Below are 27,997 nucleotides of genomic sequence, written 5' to 3'. Positions count from 1 at the left end.
AAACTAATTCAGAAATAATTTAATATACTTGTAAAATCTTTAAAAACTATTAAAATATTAAATAATTACGTCATTAAAATCTCGGATATTACAATAGCCGACCCATATCTTTTAAAATAAAAACTCCAACATTATTATTGTTATTGTTCGCCCGTACTCCATACGGTCGCATGAATGCTTCAGGTCCATACAAGATTTTGTGTTTAATTTATTCTCACTAGACTCCATTTTGTTCTTAGGTCAGCCTGGTTTACAAGGGAAAAAATAAAATAGATAAGATAAATTATTAAAAAAAAGCACGAAATAAGATGAAAATCAACTTATTTCTAAAAATAAGCGTCTAATTTCCAAATCTGAGGTTTGGTTCTGTTCGCTGTTAGTAACTGCGAACAGATTCTTAATTTGTTAAAAAGGCAAAGAAGTTGTTACCAGTTAGTAATTGGGAACAGGGCTGTTGACTTTTTTTACCCTGTTCGCAGTTACTAACTACGAACACCATCGAGCATAATGGGCCTGTTAGTGACTGCTAACAGGGTCAAAAAAGTCAACAGCCCTGTTCGCAATTACTAACTGCGAACAATTTCTTTGCCTTTTAAAAAAATTAAGCATCTGTTCGCAGTTACTAACTGCGAACAGAACCAAACCTCAGGTTTTAAAATTATAAGCTTACTTTTAGAAGTAAGTTAATTTTCGTTTTATTCCATACTTTTTTTTAAATAATTTATCTTATCTATTCAATAATTCGGAAAATTTGAAAAAAATAAGATTATTTAACAACTTAATTCCCAAAATAAGCTTCGTGAAAACTTATTTCCCAAAATAAGCTTCCGTACATACAAGCCTAGTCTCGGGTAAAATCGCTATTACTAACAGCGAAAGAGGAAAAAAATTAAAAGGCCAAAGTCGCTGTTACTAACAGCGACTTTGCCATTTTTATTTTTCCAGCTTTCTTCTTCCTCAGTTCAGTTCACAGTTTTTTTTTCATTTGCAATACTTACGAGTTCTCCTTCTTCATTCCACTTTTCTAATCAACTTCAATTCTTCAACTAAACTCATCAAACTCCAAGTTTGTACCACTAATTAGCTCTGTCATCTTCCTACATCGACTTAAGGTATTTTTTTGTGTTTTTTTTTCCATTTTCGGAATATTAGGGTTTGTTGAACTTTAATCATCTTTCACATTAATGTAGGTTCACAAGCTTGCAATTTACTAATTCTTGTTGATCTACAGCTAATTGAGGTACATTTTTATTATAAAATTTTTCATTTGGTGTTGATTTTAAAATGTATCTCATGTATAGTGGTCATTTACACTTAAACTCTACGAATATGTCGAGTGTAGTTTTTATTTACCTTGATCTTCATAATTAAAAGTTTGTTCGTGAATTTTTTGTTGAATTGAAAATGTATAGTGGTCATCTATTTATGAACATGATGGTGATGTTGATTTTGTATGTGTTGTTGTAGAAATGGATTCATTTCGTGTGACTGTTGTATGCTTTTGGAATGGTTCAATTCGATCAACTAGTAACAATCTTAAGTATGTTGGGGGAAGACGTAAACTGTTTGCATGCAACTCATACATGGATTTGAATGAACTTAAACATTTTATATGCTCTAAGATTGGCATTGACACTACAAGAAGTACTGTTAATTTAAGTTTTAAGTACAATCTGAGTGGAGATTTGTTAGCTTTTCCGGTTGAGGATGAGGAGGCTATAGATGCAATGTGGGAGTATTCAAGGTCTACCCCTAGTCCTTCTTTAGAGTTATATGTAGAAGAGGTACCCCTAGGGAATAAAGATATCAATGTTGTGGAAACAAATGCATTCATGAATATAACTTCTTCTGCTCCTTCTCATACGCCCTTCCCTACCCAAGAAACCCAAAATCCCTTTATGCCATCTTCCTCTTATCCTTGTAATGTACCCAATCAACTTCAATTTCAAGTCTCAAATGATGATACTTTTAACTTAGAAGATACAAATGAGCCTTGGGATGATGTTAATAGTGAGAGTAATGAATTCGTTGAAGCTCCTTTTGAGGACGATGTGGGTGTTGACCAGGAGGCTCTAGCTAATGACATGACCTTAGGAAACATTCCAACAATCGTTGCCCCTACACCCTATGTACTGGTTCCCCCTCTAGATGAACACATTGAGGACAGCTCTTGGAGGTCTTGGGATTGTGATACAACCTACACCGACGAAGGAGAGTTTCAAAAGGGTATGATGTTTGATAACAAGGATGCGTTGTTGGATGCTGTTAGATTGTATCATATTCGTAGGAACGTTGAGTACCGAACTGAGACTTCAAATCAAACCGTGCTCACCGTGAAGTGTAAGAGAGGGTGTGGTTGGAGGCTTAGGGCTAGGAAGAGCTCCTATTCACCATCATGGGAGATTATTACGTATAAAGGGAAGCATGGGGGTTGTGTATTAAGTACTGAAAACGTGTCAGCTGGGCACATTCATTTGACATCTTCCGTGATTAACAATCTTATTAGAAATTGTGTTGCTCAAGACCCATCAATTAAGGTCTCTGTTGTGCGTCAAATGGTGAAAGACCAATTCGGTGTCGAAGTGACCTATAAGCGGGCTGGTGTGCTATACAGCAAGCCCTTCTGTCCATCTATGGTACATGGGAAGATTCTTATCCTCTTCTTCCACGCTTCTTGAAGGCACTACAAATTTCAAACCCCGGGACCGTAGTTGAGTGGTTCTTTAAGGAAGATAATGATGTTGGTGTGTGTGTCCGTCCTAGTATTAAAACTTTCCAACGCGTGTTTTGGGCTTTCCAACCTAGTATTGAGGGATTCAAGTATTGCAAACCCGTTATTACCATTGACGGAACACATTTGTATGGTAAGTATCGCCATACGTTGTTGACTGCCATTGCCCAAGATGGGAACAAGGGAATCTTCCCGCTTGCCTTTGCCTTGGTAAAAAAAGAATGCATAGCCACGTGGTCTTGGTTTATGGCCTGTGTTCGTAAGCATGTGATGCATAGTCCAGGGTTATGCGTTATTTTCGATAGACATGCGGGCATTCTAGCAATATGGAGGAGCCGGAATGGCAACCTCCGAACGCCCATCATAGGTTTTGCTTGCGGCATTTGTTAAGTAACATCAACCACCAAATGGGTAATGTGAAGTTGAAGAAGATGTATGGAAGGACTGCAGAGCAAAGACAACCACATATGGTTGTCGAGGGATTGAAGGCCATTAGTGTTGCTAATCGAGAAGCACTTTTTTGGATTGATCAAGTTGGTGAAATGTCTAAATGGTCAATATGTCACGATGGAGGGTATAGGTATGGTGTTACTAATAACAACTTGGCCGAAGTATTCAATAACGTGATGAAGGGTGTGCGTTTCTTGCCTATAACCACTCTTGTGGAGTTCACCTTCTATCGTGTTAATGATTACTTTGTTAAAAGACGCGAGAATGCGAACGCGTGGCTAATTGGGGGAAATAAATACACTTCACACGCCACTAGGATTATAACCCGTAACACCGAGAAGACAAACTACCATGAGATCGTCGCATTTGACTACAGACGAGGTCTTTTTCAAGTTAAGACTGGACGTGGTAATAGTGGATCCGCCAAGGGTGGTAAAATACAAAGTGTAGATATGAGAGAGATGAAATGCACTTGTAACAAACCCTCCATATATCACTTACCTTGTTCTCATGTTCTTATCGTATGTATTAAACGACACTTATCCTACGAGCGTTTTGTGGACTCCTGCTATACGACCCAGAGCTATGTTAACACATATGAATGCATATTCTTGCCGTTAATTGATAAGAGGTCATGGCCTCAATACACCGGTGTTAAGGTGCTACACGATCCAAATCACATTCGTGGATTAGGAAGACCTAAGTCCAGGAGGATCACGAACGAAATGGACGAAGGATCGCGGAGACGCAACGCTTGTCGACGGTGTGGTAGTGACGGTCACAACACTAGAACTTGCACGTCAAGGTAAACAGTACCTGTATTTGAGTATATAAACGTAAAGATTATCAAACAAATAAATAACATAAGTAAACAATTTGAGTACATCTTTATTATATTTAGAATACATAATGCTGACTTATTGTTGAATTGCAGCAGAGATGGATCCAGCAGCTCCAGGCCCTCTGGACCCTAGTGTCCTTACGATGCAGGCGAATCATAGGAGCAGTGTGCTATGGGATGTACAGGTTATTGAACTTACCCCTTTTGAATTTAGTACTTCATATTACTTTAACTAGAAGCTAACATAATATTTGAATTTAGGTGTCCGACACGGATACCATATACACCTAGCATCCCGATTCAGCTCCGTGGGCGATTGACGCACGGATCGTCCCGTACCTTCAGCTTGCGAGGTTGCATGACTTCCACCTGATCGCGTACGGGAGAGTCGATCGAGCGCTAGTCACGGTAACAACTTCACTACAACTTATTTTGTAACTATCACATTGCATAATTTATTAATCGAATTTTCACGTTTAGTTTCGATGGGACCCTTACCCCGCTGAGGCATACGCTGCATTGCCTCAGCACTCGGGCATATTGTCAGGGGCGTGGAGAGCATCTGTACCTATGATCTGCTTCGACATAGTCGAAGTGCATCTCCCTGAGCGCGTACTGTGCCAATTTGGGATGGTATAGGGCATCCCGCCGCCATGTGACACAGAAGCGGAGCTCCACCACTCTCGCAAGGGTCGGGATCCCAAGAACTGGCTGGAGGTCAACTGGCGCCATGTCGCTCGTTGGGAGCACAGGCTAGAGCTGCTGGCCCAAGGTGCGCCTATCGACGCTGCAGGCGAACCTACTACGGTGGATCACATGCCGTGGTTCCTCTCCATCACTCGTCGATGGATGACACCACGAGGTATCATGGCGACAGCCCAGTACGCTCCCGCAGCACCGATGATGACGCACTTTGTAAGTATTCTTCAACATTGATTATTATCCATACAACTTACACGTTATACATTTCATTAATACTTAAGTCTTACTGCAGGCACAAGGCATTGCATCAGTCATCAGCTCCTCCCAAGAGGAGCCCGTACGGGAGATTGCTTAAGGCATACTTCTAGGCACGCAGTTTCAACACTTCATTCCGGAAGTGACTGCGCCCCACACCACTACGTACGAGTACGAGTCATCTCCTCATCACCCCGACGTTCATCTTGAGGAGGTTGACTTAACGTGCCCAGACTACGGTACTAGGTTCTCACAGGGTGCCACATCATCACATTATCAATCACCTCCCCTACCCGAGCGTCATGCGACAACCTCTTACTATCATAGGAGGCGTTGTAAACCGTCACAGTTAGACAGGGTACAGGAGGAGGATTAGCATTAGAATACTGTTTGTATATATTGAACATTTGTACATACTCAATATTTGTAACATTTGGTCTTTTGAGTATAAATTGTAATATATATGTAGATGTATATATTTTTATCGTATTATCACATGTTTATTATGAATGAAATGATGTTAGGTACTCAGAGTTTTCGGCGATGAATCATTCCGCCAAGAATGTAGTATGAATTCAATAAATAAAAACAGACAATCATATTCAAATAGGAAAAATGCTCTCAAAAATTCTACACAATTTCATTCATGTTCAACGAATACATATCAAATTACATAGTTCATTCGTTAACTTAAACCACCGATGCTAACTAAGATTGCTTCTTAAACTTTCTCATAATCCTTTCAGTCTCTTCTTTCCTATGTGCCATATCATCTATTTGTCTCTTCAGATTACAATCCTCATCTTTAAGCTCTTATTTTTCTTTTTCAAGCCGTATTATTAGGTGTCTCTGCCGTTTGGTACCCTCCGGATCAATCCATCTAAAGTATGTGCATCCTAATCCTTCAACCAAGTAGAATGGACAAGCAACAAAATCACGCCTAGGATCGAAGTCGCTCCAATCTTTATTAATCTCAACTTCATAACCACAATCACAAAGCTCTTCAATACAATGCTCCTTTGACATCTACATAATACATATAATAGTAACGTAAGTGAACTTTAAAAAAAAAGTATTAACATTTATAAATTGAGAGTAAAACTAACATAATACCTTATGTTACCTTTAAAAATTGATTGAAAAGAAGAAGAATGATGTAGAATGGATATAATGAAGTATGGGAAATGATGGAGCTATTTATAGAGCATTATTAAACGGCTATTTTCAAGTTCCTAACGGCTATTTTTCTAACTAACAACGGCTACTTTAGTTCATAAAAAAAATTAAGGGCAAAGTCGCTGTTAGTAATAGTGACTTTGGCCTTTTAAATTTTTTTTTTTCCTCTTTCACTGTTAGCAACAGCGGTTTTACCCGAGGCTAGACTTGGATGTACGAAAGCTTATTTTGGGAAATAAATTTTCACGAAGCTTATTTTGGGAATTAAGTTGTTAAATAATCTTATTTTTTTTCAAATTTTCCAATAATTCGTTTACAAGGCCTGTGAGAAATAAAAGTACTTTCTTAAAAGGATCTGTGTAGAAAGCCCAAAACATATGGATTATGGACCATAATGAAGAATACTTTCTAGAAGTTTCGAAATACATTGAACCTACTCCATTAAAACCAGATTCTGTAATCTCCAGGGTTTTTGGTGTTTCAGTGGTTAACAATCAACGAAGAAGACGAAGAAAGAAGAAAGAAAATGCCGTGCCTGAACATTTCAACGAACGTGAGTCTTGAAGGAGTTGATACTTCTTCTATCCTCTCAGAAGCTACCTCTTCCATTGCTAAACTCATTGGCAAACCTGAATCTGTAACACCTCTCTCCTCTCCTCATTTTATGCTGTTTTGCCTTACTTTTTTAAGCTATCGTCTGTCTTCTGTGTTGGTATTTGGATGGTTTCAAGTTTTTAAGTAGTTTTGATTTGTTTACCCTATTTTCATGGTGAAATTACGACTTTCTGTGCTTCTATATACTGCAGCTTTTTTAATTTACGAATAAAATGATGGCATCCTTTATTCTCCTGAATCTGAACATTGTTAAGTATTGACACATGTATTGAATAATTGTACTCTATTCATTCCATTTTATGAGGAACACAAATGTCAATTTTTGGTTTCAATTTTTAGGGCATTTTGGTGTTTCAAGGAGAGAAAATTAACGGCTTATGTGCATATATTGAATACTTTGGTTTTAAGTTAAGCTTTCATGTTTAAACTTTGATGGACGTATTAAATTTTCAGTTGAAATTTGGATTTAGTATCTGAGAGTCATGAAGGGAAGTAATTGTATGTGGTGCATCAAGTTTTGAGCTGAAGTGTCTGAAGGAGATAGGCAGCGTTAGATAGGAGTCTTAAAAGCATATCAAGATGAAAGTAATATCTGGAAGAGGAGTTCAATGTAATGCTTGCCTATGTTCAGATTTTAGTGTTGGTTTTTTTCAAGCAATTTTTAGTTTATGTGGTGTGTTTTAGGAAAATTGGTATATGTGTTAAAGCCTTGTATATTGATTTTTAAATGTCTTGAGACAATGTCATTTATTTGTTGCCTAGAGATTTAAGTGAAGAAATGTGGAAAGGACCAAAAAAAAAGGGAATTAAGTTACAATTTTCACCTTAGGATGTAGCTTTTTGAGGTTGTAGTAATTCATTACTCCTTTGTCCGTTTAAAATTTCCTACATAATGCAAATTGAAATGAGAGTTTCTTGAATGCTGTACAGCAAAGTCAATTTTTGAATGTTGTTTATGCGATCAAAGTGGCTGTGACTATGACAACAATGGAAATATAGCTGCGTTTGAAGGGACAACCATGTGAGGAAAGTGGTGCAATAGAAAGGGGTGAATGAGTATACACAATCCTATCTTCCTGCTTTGCAACAGAAATTGCTACTTATAATAATTTTAACTTTGAAAATCCTAAATATTCTGAGTCCGTATTGTATGCTAATCCTTGTGGTGCATTTACACACTATTTGTGCCTCATGTGGTGATGTGGATCAACAACCTACACATGTCTAGATATTTAGATTTTGGTGTCCAACTTGATCATTTATCTTCTAAACAGAGATCCATTCCATCCTGTGATTATACTGCCATTTATTCTTGAATTTTTGTTTTTAGCTAATAAATAATCAATAACAAAGTCAAAAGTTTTTTACATCTTCCCATTGTCTGTGAAACTGAGAATTTTCTACCACTTATTGTGTACCTTGTCTAAATGTGTTCCAACTCCAAAACTCCTATAACTACGATTCATCTGTTGCAACTTGCAAAATTAGCTAGTAAACAATCAATAGTATTAGTGCCAGCCACTGATATAGTTAACTGTTGCAAGTTACAATTCATTTTTGTTGGATGGTATTATTGGTCAGTGATAGATCATAGAAGCACTCCTGTTTGCACAACCATGTTCTCATCTGCATGGTTATTAATCCTTTAGTAACTTCTTTATTCACACCATGCCATATCAAAATCCGTTATAACTTCTTTAATCACTTCCCTATAAAGACAGTTCAGTGTATGAGATATGGCTGATGCATAATCCAGGTGTTGCTACTATTTCTGGTACATGATGCTCTGTGACTCAAAGAAATTTGTCATAGCTAGTCTGTCAAACAGGTTTAGGGCTTGTTTTCTGTTTTTAATAGATCTTATGGGCAATACAGCGAGATCAAAGTAAGCAAAAAACATCCGTGGAGAAAATCACAATTTTGGTAGCTTTATTGGAGCATTAGGACCTTTGCAATTGCTTGTTAAACTCTGCCTGATGCTTGCAAGGATGATGAGTCACGAGTGTTAAAAATTGAAGTAATGCTCCTGTCTAATTGTGCTTTACTAATAGCTATGCAACAGCTGTGTAGGATTTGTGTCATTATTTTCATGTAGTGGAATATTTTCTTTTTATGTTGTGCTATTCAAAAGTTGCACCTGGTTCTTATTTGGATATCAGGTTTCTGTATGCACTCCTGAGAAAAAATACTGATATTGTATTATCTGAACTCTACCTTATGGCTTTATTTGCTTTGATTGTGTTGTGTTTACATTATTCCTGTTGATACCTGACCTGGCTAACTATCTGGTGCGGAAAATTTCAGTATGTCATGGTGGTGCTTAAGGGATCAGTACCAATGGCATTTGGTGGAACTGAACAGCCTGCAGCGTATGGTGAGCTTGTATCCATTGGAGGCCTTAATCCTGATACCAACAAGAAATTGAGTGCTGCCATTGCCTCAATTCTCGAGACCAAGTTGTCCGTACCCAAATCACGTTTCTTCCTCAAATTCTATGACACCAAGGCAAGTCATCTAACTAACTTTTCATATCTTAGTAAACTAACCAACATGCACTCATTTCTTATAATTGCATTCTTCCTGTTGTTTAGGATCATCCAATTCAAGAACATGCACAGTGTTTACATGCTTTACATCAGTGCTAGCCATTAGAAACATGTAAACAAGCTTTCACCATCAAAAGTTGTCTTGAGAGCTCTAATACTTTGCCTTTTACATTGTCGTTTTATCTCATGCATTTTTTCTTTGTATTTTTTTATAAAATCATATAAATCAATGGATGGGATGGAAGGAAGAGTAAAGAACTTTCATTCCAAAATTTCTGCGACGACTCACTGAATCCTACGTATTATATATGCCAGATTTTACGTTTTAAATCAGACCTTTTTGTTTTCTTTTATTTCAGGGTTCCTTTTTCGGATGGAATGGATCTACCTTTTGAATAAATGGGAAGGTGCGATCGTTAATTGCTTCAGTCTTTCACTACTAGAGCTTGTATGCTGGAACTACCTCTGTAGTTGGTAGAATGCTATTATCTAGTATTGTGTCTTGAACTAATAAATATGACACTGTAATTATCTTGCCTCTATATTGGCAAACCTCTATTATGGAGTTGTGAATGTTAGCATTTGCCACTATAAGACAAGACTATGATATCCTTATTCTGTTTCAACTTTCATGATCCATTATGGGAAATATTCAGTCTTATGTTGTCTGTTTTCTATGTGCAAATTATTTAGCTTTACAAGTAGCTATAAATTGAACTTTTAAAGGTTTATGAGTGTGAAGGACCACAGGAATTGGTCTATTGGTTCATGTAACTGATCCTAATATTTTGAGATCAAAGCCTTGGCATTTTTGTTGCAAAGGTTTATGCATTGGTTGTAAGAAAAGCTACTGCCTACTGTCCACAAGGTATTAGCAGTAGCAAGCCTGCTAGATAGTTAGCCGTAGTTTAGACATCAAAGTAGAATTTCTGCCTTGGTGATGCTGATTGTAGCCACTTCTTGTTTTGGACGAGGCGCCACAAATTCCATTTATAAGGTGATCTAGTGGTTGAACCACAAAGTTTACTGCCTCGATAATCGATACCATCTTAATTCTGGAAAAGAAAGTTATGGCCGTCTGGTAAAGATCTAAAACCTTATGAGTTATGAGTAATTTCAACCTTTATGGTGAAGTTATATAACGTACTTGGAAGAGGAAGTGATGAGATGATTGTGCAGTCGAGGTTGTTGGTGTTGTGCACAGTGCTGGTGTATGGATTTTTCTAGTATGAATCTTTGTTACTCGAAAAATTACGGTAAATAATATAATATTCGCTTCTATTCACCCAATGTGTCCCATTTGATTTTTCACCATTTTTAGGTGGCCAAATGGGACCACATGTGAAAGAAAAAAATATAGTGTTTTTAAATTTTTATAGGGGTAAAGTGGGGTTAGTAGGTGTAAAGATGTAAAAAAGCTAAGTTTAATAGGGGTAAATTAGTATAGGTAACATATCCAAAATAAAAATGAGACATTTAGGGTGACTTGACCAAATAAGGAAATGAGACACTTAGAATGAATAGGAGGGAGTATAACTTTTCGTTAATTTTTTTACAATAATAACGACTTTTGATTAACCATGACTAACACCAACTTAGAGGGGTTTTTCCTTTGAATAATACCAACTTTAGTTTATATTTACCATTTTTTTTTGTCATTTAATTTTCTATAGTTTGATTTTAAAGATGTTAGAGATATTCTATGGAAACGCCCTAAATTGGTATTATTCATGTTCAATTAAAAGTTGATATTATTATAGGAAAATAAGCAAAAGTTGTATTATTTCTAGTAATTTTTTCTAATTTTTAACATACTATTTTATAATGTTTATGATCTCCAAAAAATTTCGCTATTTTTATTCAATTGTTTTTTTTGCTTTTGATCTTCATTTTTTCATTAGTGTTATTATTCAACTAAATGATATGATTACTATCAATCTCATTATTAATCTCATATAAAAGATTTTTATTTGGTTAGTTTCTTCGCATATTTAATATGGAAAGAACAAAAGTAAAATGGATAGATTTTATTTTGGTTTGTGGCAATTTAACGAGTATTAACTTATTCAAGTAGGGGTGCGCTTGTTTGAGCAATTTGAGGTAGAGTTTTGAATGACCTTGCACAAACGAACATGAATGCACTTGTTCGAGCAACATAAGGTACGATGTCATAGACAATTTGGATGGTCTTGCTTGAATAAGCAGGAGTTGCGATCGTTCAAGAAAGGTATATTAAGCCTCAAAATTGTTGTCATATGTGTTTCCATTTTGGTGTTTTTAAAGATTGCTTGTATGATCTTCTACAGTCTATAAAGAGACGTTTAGAGATTAGAATATAAATATAGTAAATTATGTTTATGGAAGCTTATATGTTGTTTAGCTTCTACACTGAGAGCTTCTAACGTCTATAAAAAATACTAACATCTTTTGTTGGGTTAGGTACTTTAAGGTGCTATTTAACTAGGGTGTATTATGTATGATCTTGTTTGTTCTTGCCAAGTTTATTTGTGTCGTGCTTGGTTGCTTTGTTTTTTCTCTTGTGCCATCTTTTTTTTCCCTTGAGTGTCCAATATTCATAGCAAGAGCATTTTTACTTTTTATGTCTTAAGTTGTGTGTAATTAAAAAAAAATTAATATTACAAAAAGATGCACAAAATAAATTAAATAAAGTTTTACTTTGATTATTTTTATATATAAAAATCAAGATACAAGATAATAAGTTAGGATCCTCAGTATTACTTAAAATGTAATGGAGGGTCCATTACTTAATCTAATGGCTATAATTGCTTGATGGAGTCTTAATAGGGGAGATTTTGTCATTTTATTTTTTATTCCAAAATAGATGTCAAAATCATAATTTTAAGGGTAATAGAGAAAAATAATAAAGAGAATCCTAATATCAAGATAATACTATCACTTTTTCTAGCTCAAATTAGTTGCTAGTGTTTCTTCACACTATTCGATGCACTATTGACCTTGAATATCCTTAATTAAACATTATTAATAATTATTTTTAAAAATATGCATTGAGAAGAATTAATAAAGATTTCAATTGACAATATTACTTCTTATACATAAATAATACTTCTTTTGTTCCAAATTACTTGTAGCATAAAAAATATTGCATTATTCATTCATCATTTCATCTACTATGTAATTAGTTCTTAATCTATAAGTTAAACATATTCAAGTGATATTTTGTATGATTCGTTTCAATGTAAAGATTATTAATATCAAATTTTTATAATCTTTTATTATACTCCCTCCGTTCTTTAATAAACTTCCCATAAGAAATGTCTACGAGAAATTAAGAAAAATAGAATCTTTTAGATAATGGAGATATTATTTTATTGAATAATAATAAATTTGATAGAGGAAAAGTAGGGATTATAAATATTTAAAAAATATTAAAAGAGGGTTATGGAAAAAATATGGTGACAATTACCATAACCAATAAAAAATATTTTTATAAGGAATATGAAAATGTTAAAGTGAAGTTAGTGAAAGATATGTGGGGACCATAAGGATTATTAAAATATTTAAATGAGTAAAAGTTCCTAATCAAGAACCATGATTTGTAAATCACCACAAAAAGACAAAAGAAGTAATCTTAAAAAAATCAAAAAAAGATAAATAAAAATAACATAACTCTCACCTATCACATTCTATCACATAAGGATGATTTATAAACCTCACAAATAATCATTATTTATTAAAATCTTCTCTTAAATGAGGATAGGCAAGGTTATTCTTATCTAAAATATTTGTGATATAAATGTAAAGATTCTTTTTGAGAACAATAAATGATACACCCTAAAATGGAAAATGGAAACTTCTTTAAAGAACGGAGGGAGTACATAATTAGAAACATTAATGTTTGAATTAGTGCATTGAACACTGTGAAAAGTCTAATATTATGCATGTACTTTAGAACGGATAAAGTATTAGTAAAATAAGAGTATCAATTTATTACTGTACAATGTAGTAACTAATTTCAGCCATACATATATCTGACAAATAATAGATACTATATGATTACAAATGGGTTGAGTGTGGGTGTTTAAGATATTCGGTTTAAAAAATCCGACCCAAATTATTTGATATCTGGTTGTTAAAATCGAATATTTTAACTGGTTATTAAAAAGTGGATAATTCGGACTGTGTAACCGGTTTTGAGTTAATTGTTAGGGTAACATAATATTCATTATTGGACTGAATTTGGGGAGGAAATCTTCAATGTAACATGAAGATGTAAACCAACATTCAAATCCACGCAATGTAATAGCCAACAATCCCCAAACACAATCAAACAGTGACTAATCTTCACACAAACAGAACAAATGTAACCGGATAGTTCTTGAATTGAAAGACTAGGAGTTTTGATCCTCCAAGGCCAACAATTCCCTTAATGCAACCAAGGACTACTCTCAGTTGCAAAAGGTGATGATCTTGCACTACTCAAGATCGTTGAATGCTCATACACACTCAAGGAGAAACAAAGGATTAAAATCCAATAAATTGATTTTTCTGAAATTTCAAACTTGTTTATTACAAGGCTAATGCCATCTATTTATAGACGTGTGGGACGAGGGAAATACAATGAGAAGGCTAATGACACGACTAACTAACAATAACGGTCATAAAGGAACACGTGCAAAACATGTGCACATTAAAAAGAATGAAAAACAAGCTAAACTAAGTATTTTGATTTCTGACAGAAGGCTGCTGACCAGGCGACCTTCCAGCTGCTTTCTTGCGCTCTTCCCAAGGTTGATAATGGTCACTAACAGTCCTGGTAGCAAGCTCCTAGTGTAGAGATTCCATTTCTACCCTTGGTGGTCCTATAGGTCAGAAAATACGTTCAGGACAAGTCTCATAAAGTCAGTTGGTCAGCCGATGCCATAGGTTCTGCTCTGTTCTGTTGTGAACCTTCTGCTGACTGGGTGACCTTCATCCACTTGTCTAGGGGTCTTCTAATGGTTGATAAGAGGGTCCTTGAATCCTGGCAGGTAGATTTAAGTGCAAAGATTTCGTTTTCACCCTTGGTGATCCAGTAGGGCTGAAGATGCGTTCTGGCCATGACTCCCAAGGTCTGCTTGCAACAAGCTCAAATTTCTTAATCTTAATCTTCCGATTATTTTTTTTTCGAATTCCTAATCCTTTGGTTATCTAATTCAAATGACCTTTAATTCCTAAACCTTATTCCGATTTTGTAATTTCTTCCAAATATTAAACTTTTAAAAAAAATATGTATATATATTCTTAAATTTCTTTATAAGCACTAAAATATTATTTTATTATATTATACTACGAAAAGTAAAATTTTAATATTATAATTACGGTTTTATTAAAACGTTACGTTTCAATTTCGTTTCCTTAAACTAACTTTACTACTTATCATTTTAACCTTACAACTTTGATTTAATTATTTTATACCTAAAAATTAACTATATTTTTCTTATTAACTTTAAGTATAGTTTTAACAAAAATTTTCTAAGTAAACTATCATATTTTCATAATCAAACCTTAATCATACTTTCCCATTAATCTAAAACATTTCACTAGTATAAACTAGAACAAAAATTTGATCAACCAAAATCCTTTCTATATCAATCCATAATGTTCATCACTTACACAAGCTATCACCATTTCTTTACACAAGTTAACCTTCTTCTACACTCCAAACTCTTACACATCCACTTACACACTCCAACTCTTACACATTCACTTACACACTCTAAATCACTTACACAAGTTAACCTTCTTTTTCATACAATCTTATTGTAACGGTCCGGTTTAAGTGACCCGGAAATCCATATGAAAATACAGATTCCGGTTCACTCTTTGGACTCTAGAGAAGACTTTCCTCTAGGATCGTCAACGTTCCGTCGATAAAGAAATATAGCTAAAACAGAAAACAGTACCAGCGTGAAAGAAAATAAGTCAGCGGAAGCTCTTACGTACAACTCGAGAGCCTAAAGGCCTCTAGACAAACTAATTGAAATAAGCGGAAGCGAAAAGTAAACTACACTATCTCCTGTTACATAAGTAGGGAGTTTCTTTCTACTCATAATCCAATACAAAAAGGTAAAAGCATAGTCTTGATGATTACGGGTTCTAAGTCGAGACCTCACTCCAAACCCCACCTGCAATCAACCTACTAGTCGTCGTATGACAACACACAGTAGGTTCAAAAGAAACAAACCAATGCACGTCAGAGACTTCATACAAATATCAATCAGGTTGAATACAAGCAATATGTTTATCCTAGCATGCATAGGCTCTAATACATTCATTATTAGTTAATCCCAACTTGTAACGTTGCCCGTCCTGTTCGGGTCGTTCAAGTATAAATCATTCATTATTAGATAATTCCAACTTGTAACGTTGCCCGTCCTGTTCGGGTCGTTCAAGTATAAATCCAATCCTTTTGGAGGAATACACTTGGGAGAGCTAATCCCAAGGCAATCACCGACCTAAGACGTTGCCCGTCCTGTTCGGGTCGTCAAAGGCTAAAGTATGCATACCCCCATTGTAACAAACTCAAAATTCTTAATATTAATCTTCCGATTAATTATTCTGAATTTTCAAATCAAATCTCTAATCCTTTGATTATCCATTTCAAACCATCTTTAATTCCTAAATCTTTTCCGATTTTGTAATTTCTTTCAAATATTAAACTTTAAAATAGTATTTTGTTTAAAATCTTTTTATAAGCACTAAAATATTATTTTATTATTTTATAGTACGAAAAGTAAGTTTTTATTATTATATTCACGATTTTGTAAAACGTTACTTTTTAACTTTCTTCCTTAAATTAACATTACTACTTATTATTTAACCTTATAATTTTGATATAATTATTTTATACATAAAAATGAGTCGTATTTTTATTATTAACATTAAGTATAGTTTAAGCAAAATTTTAAATAAACTACATATTTTCATGATCAAATTTACCCATTATTTTAAAGTATATTCACTTGTACATATTAGAACAAAATTTTGATGAACCAAAATCCTTTCTATGGTAACCCATGATGATGTTCATCACTTACACAAGCTATCACCATTTCCTTACACAAGCTAACCTTCTTCTACACTCCAAACTCTTACACATTCACTTACACACTCCAACTCTTACACATTCACTTACACACTCCAACTCTTACACATTCACTTACACACTCTAAATCACTTACACAAGTTAATCTTCTTCTATACTCCTAACACTCTTTTTCATACAATCTAATGAACTACAAAGTTGCCCAAACCCATTATAAATACCCCCCTTAGCCATGAGATCACTTACACCACCATCATCAAATCTTTCTAACATTCTTTCTTATATTTTCACTTCATTAAAATCTTACTACATTAATACCTTTATTAATTGAAGAAATTAAAGAACATGGAGCTTAGAACACTCTTTACTTAGCTTAAATCATCATCATTATTTTGGGAGTTGGGATTAATTATCTTTGGAGCATTATTATCTATCTTGAAGGATCTTATTTCTTATTATTTTTCTAATTAGTACTTAGTACTAATCCTTGGTGTTAGTATGGTATAACTTCTTACCCTACTCTTTTTGTGGAATTTTACATTATATTTACTTTATAATATGTAAAGTATGAAATATGTTGATATATTTTAGTGGAAGTTAGTTTAATGAAATTATGATCAAGATTATATTAAGTATGTGTATGCTAAAAGTATATTTAGTATGTTAATCTAATAGTCTTTGAACAAGTTTAAGAAGTTGAGTGCAAAATTATATTCTAATGATATTAAGCATGATTCATGTTATAAACTAGTAATAATATATTTATGAGTTATGTGTTACATTAGAAATGTTATTATATTTAAGAATGTATTTTATGTTAGAATTTTGTATTAATATGTTTATGTTAGTCTTCAAACTAGTTTATAAGGTAGTAAGTTATTTTATGAACGTATTTTACTAAGTATGATTATATTAAGAATATTGTTATTATACTTTATTATGAGATTTAAGTTTATCCTTAAAGTTATAGACTTATAGTAAATTTCTAAGTTATTGTGTAATGTTTTTATTTTTTTATTTGTTTTTTTTAGTGGTTATGTTAATTATTTAAATCTTGAATTTACTATAATAAATTAAATGAAGTTGTTTTATTAGTGAAAAAAAAAGGCCCCGAAATACTCATAGGCCATTCGACCATTATCATATTAAAAGAAAAAGAGTTTGATTTATTCTTTTTATATTATTATAAGCTATTTTGTGATAATATTAAAATAAAATCTTAAAAGTTATTTTTGAGAAAGCTTTATAAGTTATTAAATATTGAAGTGATTTTCTTGAATATATGAGATTTCATAATTAAAAAAAATAATAATAACTTTTGTGACATTTAATTATTTAGTACAAAATAATATTTTATCTGCTAACTATTTGACCAAAATTTATATAAAAATATGTAAAAGTATTTTTAGTAAACATGTTCTTAAACTATGTGTGAAATATTGATTTTTTGTGAAATTATAAGTTTTATTTGTTTTATAACTAGAATGTTGATTTTCGCGAATCTAATAAGTTTACTTGTTTTTCCAAACTTGAAATAATTATTTTTTTGGTAAACTTGTTGAATTTTGAAAACTTATCCAAAGGTTGCAGTTTAACTTGAATTTTAATTAGAATGTTTGATTTTGTGAGGAGAATAAATTTTATTTATTTTAAAGTTGGAAATTTTGATTTTGGGAACTTATTTTAAGAGAAATAGATTTTAGTAGCTACTTGTGGAAAATACTAATTAGGAGACTATTAATAAAATATTAAGTTATTAGTGTGAATTTAGTGAACTATTAAAATAAAGTTATAAATAAAATTTAATGTGTAAAAATTAAGTAATGAACATATAAAGACGTAAAGGTGAATTAAATGTTATGATTAAGAATTATATTAAATAAATGAAGTTACCACTTAGGTTGGTCAAATTCAAATTCAAAGTCAACTTGGAGTAATAAAAATGTGATGTACTTGTGTGAAATGTATTGATTGAATGACCCTGATAGTAAGGTAATGTCGAACCATGGACCGGCATGTAAAATCCCGGCGTCCGTGTTGGCCGGCACGTAAAATGCGGTGTAAGACAGGGGGTTCGCTACCTATCCTGTAGAGCTCGAGCATAAATATTGTATTGGAGGGGTGACGACTCCCACCACAGTTAGGGTTTAGGATTACAGTTCTCACCTAACCAGACCCTTACATATATCAGGTGTCATATTGATGTGCTTGTTGATCACTGATAAACTTGATTAGTGTTGATGCTATGATGCATGGTACAGTTATGAGTATTAACCAAATGAACTTACTCAAGTGTTAAGATTACCGAATTGTATAAGTGGCAGTAACGTACTTCTGTCAAGATCGAGAATGGTATCTTAATGACTTAAAAGTATGTAACAGAAAAAGAACATGGTAAAAATATACGGTGGTGTCAATTAAGTATAAGTTCGTACTTAAATTATTATTTTGTAAATGTAGCGTATAATTTCCGTATTTTGAGCTGGATAGGAAGTTATGCTCGGCGTTAAGTGCTGACCGATTCAATCGGCTGTCATCCGTATCATGGATGGCAGCATTTTGCAGGATTTAGTTCAGGTTCCGATCCAGGCCGCAGCAATTACTATTTATCGAGAACTTAGCTGCTTTTTGTATCTTTATTGATCACTTGATGATGATGTATTTTTTTTTTCTTTTTGAGCAAACAATATTTCTTATCAGAGGTAATATTTTACTTCTGTTTTAAACAGTTTTAGTTTTATGATTTAAAGTTTTTAAAAATTCGGCATTTTGAGACTTCCGCAATATTTTTTTTGTATTAAACATTATTATTAAATGTTAATTATGTATCGAGATTGCCTCTCTTGTTACACCCATGGTGACCATAATGATCCAAAACTGCCATGGGAACAATAATTGTAATAATCCAAACCAATACGTTAACCCCTTTGGGTAACATAATATAACCAAACGTCAACCCCTTTGGGTGACAATACATAAATTCTCAATTTCAAATTAATTCCTGTCAAATTATTTGAGGTGTCTAATCCTTATGTGATTTACAAAACCTCGATTAGAAATGAAACAACACTACTTGCACAACCACATAAACAGTATGGTCTAAGCGTGTACCTTTAAGCGCTGCAACCAAACGATATTTAACCATGATAGAAATTTGGCCCTCTTATGAATCGAGGTCCTAAATAACACACACACACACACCAAACAATCACGTATTAGAACGTGTTTACACATTTAATCCACTTCATACTACTAAGACATCACTAGGATTTGATAATTTTAAATGTTTTCATCAAATTCCTGATAGTTCCAAATTGTAAACTTAAACCAGAAACTTAAATGATCGATTTGGACAGTTTAGGAAATTCAAATGAAAAATCCGACTTCGCCGTTGTGTTCGGAACGCGTCAATTACCTTAGGTACCAAATTTCATAATTTCTAACATCCAATTACTATTTTTAATTATTTTAAGCGTTTAACGAGTTTTTTAACGCATCGGTACATAAAACAACGGGACACGACTAACGTTCCCGGATCAGCACTATTTCCGAGACAGGACTGCTGCTGCTGCCGGAAATTTTGTTATTATTATTATTATTATTATTATTATTATTATTATTATTATTATTATTATTATTTTACATATATTCATTATTCAAATGACTAACCTTTTAAATCTCATGACCAAAATAATTCTAACAAGGCCACATTCACAATTAGTAACATAAAACAAACAAGACTAATTTTTCTATCACCCAACCACTTGATATTTCCACACATGTTTAATACTCAAAACCTCATCATCAACACATATAAAATCATCAAATAAAAAAAAACATGTCCATCAACAAAATCCTTCAAGAACTTAAAATTTCATAAATTATGATAATGAAATTAAATACTTAATTCTCTTAACAAATTAAAATTTTGTAGAGAATCATAAAACCCAATCACTCCCTTTTAAAACAAGACATATATATATAAACACAATCCTTCAAACAAATTAAATTTTGCTAAAGGATTTATAAATTCTTGGATGACTATATTACTTGATCCTGTGCCGCTTTCAAACGATCCCTTATCAACTTCACTTTCTCAGTCATCTGGAACAACAACTCAGGTCCCAAGGTCACCGCTTCGGTGAAATCATCCTAATAAACCGGACTACGACAACGACACCCATACAAAGCCTCGAATGGAGCCATCTGTATAGATGCCTGATAACTGTTGTTGTAAGAAAATTCGACCAGGTCCAAATGTTCATCCCACGACCCTTGCCATTCCATGGCAATAGCGCGCAACATATCTTCTAAAATCTGATTTGTCCGTTCTGTCTGCCCATCCGTCTGCGGATGGAAAGACATACTATAAAGCAACGTAGTACCCATTGCTTGTTGCAAGGTTTGCCAAAATTGTGATAAATACCGTGTATCTCTATCGGACACAATAGTACGGGGCACACCGTGAAATCGCATGACATACTTAATGTAAGCTCGAGCTAATTGTTCCATCTCCCAACGACAGTCATAGGGATGAAACGTGCTGATTTAGTCAAACAATCCACTATGACCCATAACGCATCATTTCCTGCCTTCATCCGGGATAAACCCACAACAAAATCCATAGAAATACCATCCCATTTCCATACCTGTATCTCCAAAGGTTGTAGTAAACCTCCTGGTCTTTTATGCTCACTTTTAACTTTTTGAAAAGTCAAACAGCGCGAGAAATAATCCGCAATATCCTTCTTCAACCCAGACCACCAAAACATTAACTTAAGGTCTTGATACATTTTGTCACTGCCCGGATGGACTGAAAATTTCGTATAATGGGCCTCATCCAAGATACGTTCCTTCAAAGATTCTTCCCCTGTCGGCAAACACCAGCGACCATTGAACCTCAAGCTCCCATCTTCATGAACAAAGAATCCCTCTGCTTTTCCTTCCCGAGCTTGTTCCTTTAACTTCAACAGTTTTGGATCGTTATCTTGGGAATTCAAAATTTCTTCAAAGAACAAAGGTCGAATAGACAAAGCATTCAGACACCCCTGTAACTCACCTTTACGTACCATTTCCAAATTTAATCTGGCAAAATCCCGATGTAACTCTTCAACTCCATCTAAGGCGGACAATGAGGGATTAGACTTCCTACTCAATGCATCGGCTACTAAGTTCGCTCGTCCTTCATGATATATGAACTCCAAATCATAATCCGTCATCAACTTTAGCCACCGACGTTGTCGCATGTTTAAGTAGGGCTGAGTATAGAGATACTTCAGACTCTGATGATCAGTGTAGATTCTACATTTAACGCCACACAAGTAATGCCGCCATATTTTGAGAGCAAACATTATAGCAGCTAGCTCCAGATCATGGGTAGGATAATTAACTTCATGTACTTTCAATTGTCGTGATGCGTAAGCAATCACCTTACGGTCCTGCATCAGTACACAACCCAATCCTTTCTTCGATGCATCACTGTAAACAGTATAATCCAACTTTGGGTCAGGTAGAGTAAGAACAGGGGCCGTAGTTAACCTTTCCTTCAAAGTCACGAAGGCCTGTTCACACTCGTCAGTCCACTCGAACTTCTTCTCTTTCTTCATCAACGAAGTCATAGGCCGGGCAATACGCGAGAAATCCTTGACAAAACGACGGTAATACCCAGCCAAGCCCAAGAAACTTCGTACTTCGGTGACATTCTTTGGTGACGACCAACTTCGAGCTGCCTCTATTTTTGCCGGATTAACCGAGACGGCCTCCTTAGAAACAAATGTCCGAAAAATGAGACCTTTTCCAACCAAAAGTTACACTTCGACAATTTCGCGTACAACTTATTTTCTCGCAGGGTTTGCAAGACTAAACGTAGATGTTTCTCATGATCATCCCAGTCTTTCGAATAGACCAATAGGTCATCAATAAAGACTACCACGAACTTATCCAAAAACGCACCAAATACTTGATTCATCAAACACATGAATGCAGCTGGAGCATTTGTTAATCCAAAAGGCATCACAGTGAACTCATAATGTCCATAACATGTTCTAAAAGCTGTTTTATATATATCCCCTCCAACTATTCTTAGCTGGTGATAACCCGATCTTAAATCAATTTTTGAAAAGATCCCAGCTCCTCTCAATTGATCAAATAATCGTCCATGCGGGGTAACGGGTTTTTGTTCTTAATGGTCACCTTATTTAGTTCAATTAATACATAATCTCAAACTGTCATCCTTCTTCCTCACAAAAAGAACTGGAGCCCCCCCAAGGGAAACACTAGGTCGGATATAACCCTTGTCTAATAATTCGTCAGGCTGAGACTTTAATTCCTCCATCTCCTTCGGAGCCATGCGATAAGGGGCCTTAGAAATCGGTCCCGTCCAGGCACCAAGTCTATAGTGAAATCAATTTCCAGTTGAGGTGGCATGCCGGGAATCTCATCAGGGAAAACATCTAAAAATTCATTCACCACTGCAATATTTTTAGGATCCTCCTCCTTCTCCCCCACTTGGCTGATATGACATAAGTACACAGGGTGTCCTTGCCTCATGAGTCTTTGCAATTCTAAGGTCGACACCAAATTCGTTCGGGGTCCTTTTTGAAATTTCCGGTATCTAGCCTTTCCCCTTCTTAGTCCTTCTAGCGACACTCTTTGCTCCCTACATTCTATAGTGGCTTTATATTTTTCTAACCAGTCCATCCTCAAAATTACCTCTAAGCCTTCCATATCTAACACATACAAGTCACAAGGAAAAATGACCTTCCCTATTCTCAAGGGTACCTCCTTATACAATCTATCACAATTGTACAATTTTCCCGATGGAACAGACACTGTATAAGAAACTTTCTTAAACGTTCCTAAATTCAACTCCTCTACCTTACTCTTTGCAAGAAAAGAACATGTTGCACCCGAATCAAAAAGTACATTAACAGCTACAGAATGAATAGTGAATGTACCTGTAACTACATCCGTTGCTTGGTCAGCTTCCCTTGCACTGACCGCAGATACCCGTCTACCAATCGGCTGTGCATTTATTCCTCCCACTTGATTACCCCCACGTTGCATACCTGACCCTTCGATCTGGTTTCCATGCACCCGGCCTTGTCCCCCACTAACAGGTCGTTGAAACCTCTGAGCAGTATCTCCATGATTACCATTACCATTTTCGTGCTGCAGGTTGACTTGCCTTCCGGAGTTATTCGAATTCTGCTGCCGGTGTTGCCCACTCGGCTGTTGACTCTCGCTCCCTTTCTTGATGTAGCATTCATACTCCCTATGTCCCTTCTTGTGGCAAAAATTACATTCAACCAACTTTCCCTCACAATCCTTTCCGGGATGATTTCTCCTGCATCTCCTACATAAATACTTACTTTCATTGCCATCTCGGTCCAGTAATGGCTTAGCAGGCTTCGCGTTTCCCCTAAATCCAGAATTTGTACTAGACCTACTTCCCTGAAAATTTCCGAAAGTTCTTGCTTTCTTCTGAAAAAAAAATCCGACGAATTCCCTAATGTCTGGCCTGCAACCTCTTTCCTCTTCTTAGAGACATTACTCTTCTCTTTTTCTTTCTCCTTCCTCAGAATATTCCCTATTTGAGACGCACGCTTGTACATCTGTTCCAGGGTGTTATAGCGATCGCTCTCAATATGTTTTTGAATGTCATATGACAATCCTAGTTCAAATCGCTGCATCTTTTTATCCTCAGTGGAAACATCATCAGAACAGTACTGAATATATTCCATAAACTTTCGATAATATTCATCAACATTCATGTCTCCCATCTCCAAACGAGCAAACTCGTTTGACTTATCTTTTCTCACGTGCAAAGGGTAGAATTTCTCTCGCATAGCCCTTTTAAACAAATCCCAATTAAAGACTCCATCAGCTTGTTCTAATAACCCAGATCTACTATTTGCCTACCAATAGTCGGCTTCACCAACCAAATAAAACGCAGCCTAGTTGACCTTCAGTTCTTCTGGGCACTCAACCACATCAAAAAGTTTGTCAAATTCCCTTAACCAGAGTTCGAGTTTCGATGGTTCCCCTTTACCATTGAAAGTCGAGGGTTTGCTCTGACTGATCCTCTTGCTCATCTCAGAAGCTAATTCCGACACAGATCTCTCTCGTGGAGTGCCCAGATCCGCAAGAGCTCTTACTAAACTCCTTAGTGTACGGTTAGCACCGCTTCTAAACAGTCTTTTTGTGACATTCGGAAATTTAAAACAAATAAAATCATTTTGGGCTTTAAACTAATTAGAAAATTATCGTGAATCAAGTGGGTTAAGTATTAATAATAATAATAATAATCATAATAACTATAATGATGACATAAAAAAAAAAAAAAAACTAACTAAAATTAATACCCAAAAATCAGAAACCCATTTTCCCCAATTTCCATTTCCCTTCCCGTCCCCTTCTCCTAAACCGACATTCCCTTTCCCCATTTCCCTTCCTTCTCATTCCGTCACTATTCATCATCATTTTCAAACCCTTCTTTGTATCCTCAAGACCTTCGAAACCCATGCTCTCATCCCGCCGTCCCTTGTCTTTGATTTTCGAAGAAATTGGGTTCTTCTTCCTCTGAATTTCGAAAGGCTGTGTGAAATCAAAGTAGCATCGAAATCCTTTCTCCTTGTCTCTGATTTCTGCCGAGTTAGGGGAGAAGGAGTGAGCTTCAATCTTGTGATTAAACATCCAATTCAAACCGTGAAGAATCAAGCATTAAGTCCGTTTTCCTCCTTGTTTCTGGTAGCTGAACAGAAGGTAGTTGTCTTAAGCCCTTCTCTGTTTTCTTGATGGGTATACTCTGATTCATGTACTTTTAATTGAATAATTTATTAATCATGTGTTAAATGCTAAATTTTATTGAATCTTGAATTTATATAAACTAATTGGATGAGTTATGTTGATTGGGATTATTAGTTGGATTTGAGATATTGGATAATTATTGTTAGGAAGTAGGAATTTATGGCTAATGATGATGATGATGTCCTGATTTTGGTTAGGTTAATGAATTTCTCATGTAAATGCTAGTTGTTCAAGGTGGTTTTGACGATGATGATGACAAGTAATTGAGTAAAGTGATGCTCTTAGATGATATATTAGATGTTTGTTGATTTGAGAACTTGTTATGGGTATTATGTTGATTGATAGATTTAGGTGAAGTTGAGATTAATCATTTTGATTGTGGATACTCGTCAAGAGCTAATTGTTAGATGATTGAATATTTTAGATGGATTATTAATTCTTTATGAGCAATAGCGATTGTGGTTAGAATGTTTACTTCCAGTTTAATAAGATGTAAATAGTGAATTAAAGATCAAAGTTTTACTGTTATATGATGATTAGAAATGCTAAAACAAGAGTTATGGGTAAAGTATCTATAATTTGATATTCTTGAAGGTATTATGTGATTCTTTGAGGATTTTTAATGTTAAGTTTGAATGAATATATTGGTGTTTAATTGGAAAATTCATGGAAAATGTATTATTAGTAAGTTATATGATGATGAGTATGATTTGATGGATCTTGAGATGATTAGTTTGGATTGAAGAAATGTTGGGATTATGTAATTGTTTGAAGGATAGTTGTAAAGATTAATTGTAAATAATTTAATATTCTTGGATGAGGTATTAGATTCTTGTGGACTTGTGGATTGTAGATTAGAATACTTATCTTTGTGGTTAAATGTGCATATTGGAAAATAAGGATTGTGGATAAATAATGTTAAATATAGGTCGAGAAATATATGAATGTGGTGAAATATTGGATAATCGGGGTTCTTGATTTAATTATATGATTCTTAAAAGTATTGGTAATGATGAGTTAAAATGTCTATCTTTTTGTAGTAGTTGGAATTACAAAGGAAACTAAGGAAGTTATAGACGTCGTTAATCTTGAAGAAAAATTGACAATTATAGGTCGTGGTTATAAAATCTTGGTGGAAAATCGGGAGATTAGAATAGAACATGTGAGATTTAAATGATTCGAAATATTAGAATAGCTATTGGATCTATGCATTGTTAGGAAGAGTAGTAATGAATTAAATGAACCTAGCTGAAGTATCGTATGCGTTGTTGTGATGCTATATTTGTTATGCTTCAGGAAGCGACATTATCGAAGAGCCCTTCTAATAAGCGCGGGGTAGCAGACTTGGCCTCTTGAAGCGTTCTTTTTGGTGAGTAGTAACAGTCCCTTAAAAGGGGTCTGGCCAGGCTACCATTTGTAAAATGTTTATTTAAAGTTTGTGAAATTTATATGAATGTGATAAATGTTTATGAATGATTATGCTGATATTGATATGGTCAATGGATCGGGCTTGCGGGCTGGTCATTGACGGAGTTGAGGAACATGGTTCCCTACTCCCTGTTTTTGAAGCGAATTGTCATTGAGATATTGACTAGCTTCACCCGAGAGAGACATAGCCTTAGAGCTATGGATGTTCCTCTCAACTAGACTTCCTGTGCGCACATAGATCTAGGAAACTGATGTTGCTTTTAAACCATTATTTTGAATTGCTGTGTTTAATTGTTTTGGATTGTTGCTTCTCACTCAGTTTAATCTGATTCCTTGTTGTTTCCATCTTTTAGCTTGTCTACAGATCGGAACCAGTCGGGAATAATGGATTAGCGAAGGTGAATAGAGTTTCCAAGGATGTTAATTGAGCTGAGTACTTAGGAATTATAGATTTGTATTAGGAATTTTGGATAAATGTAAATTTGTTTTGGCTGTGCTGGTTATATCGCACTTGTAGAGAATTGTATGATTATCTTGTGTTTTAGTTAGATGTTGGTTTTGGGATTTAGCTGAGTTAGTCACGTTGAAGAGCTTGTGATTCCTTTGCTCGAGTTTTGGAAGTGTGATTTCAGTTTCTTGGGAAACGAACCCAGTGATGACCCTGTTTACCCAGTCAACGGTAAGTCGGGTTGTTACACTTTTCCTAGGAATCGGAGGCATCTTCTTTAAGCGAAAGAAAAGGTACTAATCACAAGAACGTCCTAAGATTCGAAAGTTTAGGAGAAAGAACAGAGTTTTGCTGAGTTTTTGACTTAACATTTAATTACTTATTTATTAGTACATAGGTGTATATATATATATATATATATATATATATATATATATATATATATATATATATATATATATATATATATATATATATATATATATATATATATATATATATATATATATATATATATATATATATATATATTATTATTATTATATATATATATATATTATTATTATTATATATATATATATATATTATTATATATATATATATATATATATATATATATATATATATATATATATATATATATATATATATATTAAACTTAATAAAATATTGTAAAAGTGTTTCAAATATATAATGCACATAACACCTCATTAAAAGAAGAACATAATCTTATTATAATATTGATATTCCCTAATACATCATAACTGATTCACGCAAAGCATTTACATTATTCATAGAAGATAATAACTTAAAAGAAAAATAACTAAAGGAAAGGTACTAAGAAAAGAAGTAAAACATTTAACGCCAAGCGTCCCAAAATTCAACAGTCTCGTCATAACTTGCTATATCAAAGTCTTCATCATCCCCGTCT

The 27,997-nt window shown here is 34.4% G+C and overlaps 1 protein-coding gene and 1 long non-coding RNA gene across 3 annotated transcripts; both read left to right on the top strand.

The window, feature by feature from the left end:
* The first annotated feature begins 6,539 nt into the window (after positions 1 to 6,539).
* On the top strand, positions 6,540 to 9,984 carry LOC130803626 (uncharacterized). 2 transcript variants are annotated; one of them, XM_057667817.1, is made up of 3 exons: positions 6,540 to 6,792; positions 9,075 to 9,275; positions 9,676 to 9,984. In XM_057667817.1, exons 1-3 carry the CDS (start codon positions 6,682 to 6,684, stop codon positions 9,709 to 9,711), a joined length of 348 nt encoding a protein of 115 aa, XP_057523800.1. In that variant the 5' UTR covers positions 6,540 to 6,681; the 3' UTR covers positions 9,712 to 9,984. The 2 variants fall into 2 exon arrangements, with proteins under 2 accessions (XP_057523800.1, XP_057523799.1); XM_057667816.1 differs by lacking the exon at positions 9,676 to 9,984 and adding an exon at positions 9,362 to 9,491.
* A 14,772-nt stretch (positions 9,985 to 24,756) lies between these two features.
* LOC130803625 (uncharacterized) lies at positions 24,757 to 27,461 on the top strand. Its single transcript, XR_009039938.1, has 3 exons — positions 24,757 to 25,145; positions 26,487 to 26,559; positions 26,972 to 27,461. It is a non-coding gene; the product is annotated as an uncharacterized LOC130803625 (long non-coding RNA).
* The last annotated feature ends 536 nt before the right edge of the window (positions 27,462 to 27,997 follow it).

This window comes from Amaranthus tricolor, chromosome 17, assembly GCF_026212465.1.
Source record: "Amaranthus tricolor cultivar Red isolate AtriRed21 chromosome 17, ASM2621246v1, whole genome shotgun sequence".
NCBI classification, from domain to species: domain Eukaryota; kingdom Viridiplantae; phylum Streptophyta; class Magnoliopsida; order Caryophyllales; family Amaranthaceae; genus Amaranthus; species Amaranthus tricolor.
This window is presented reverse-complemented; position numbering and strand designations above follow the sequence as displayed.

Excerpts from the sequence above, each read along its gene's own strand:
- LOC130803626 (XM_057667816.1), top strand. The coding sequence starts at position 6,682 with ATGCCGTGCCTGAACATTTCAACGAACGTGAGTCTTGAAGGAGTTGAT. Across the intron at positions 6,793-9,074 it reads TCATTGGCAAACCTGAATCT|TATGTCATGGTGGTGCTTAA; the intron begins GTAACACCTCTC and ends GGAAAATTTCAG. Across the intron at positions 9,276-9,361 it reads TCAAATTCTATGACACCAAG|GATCATCCAATTCAAGAACA; the intron begins GCAAGTCATCTA and ends CCTGTTGTTTAG.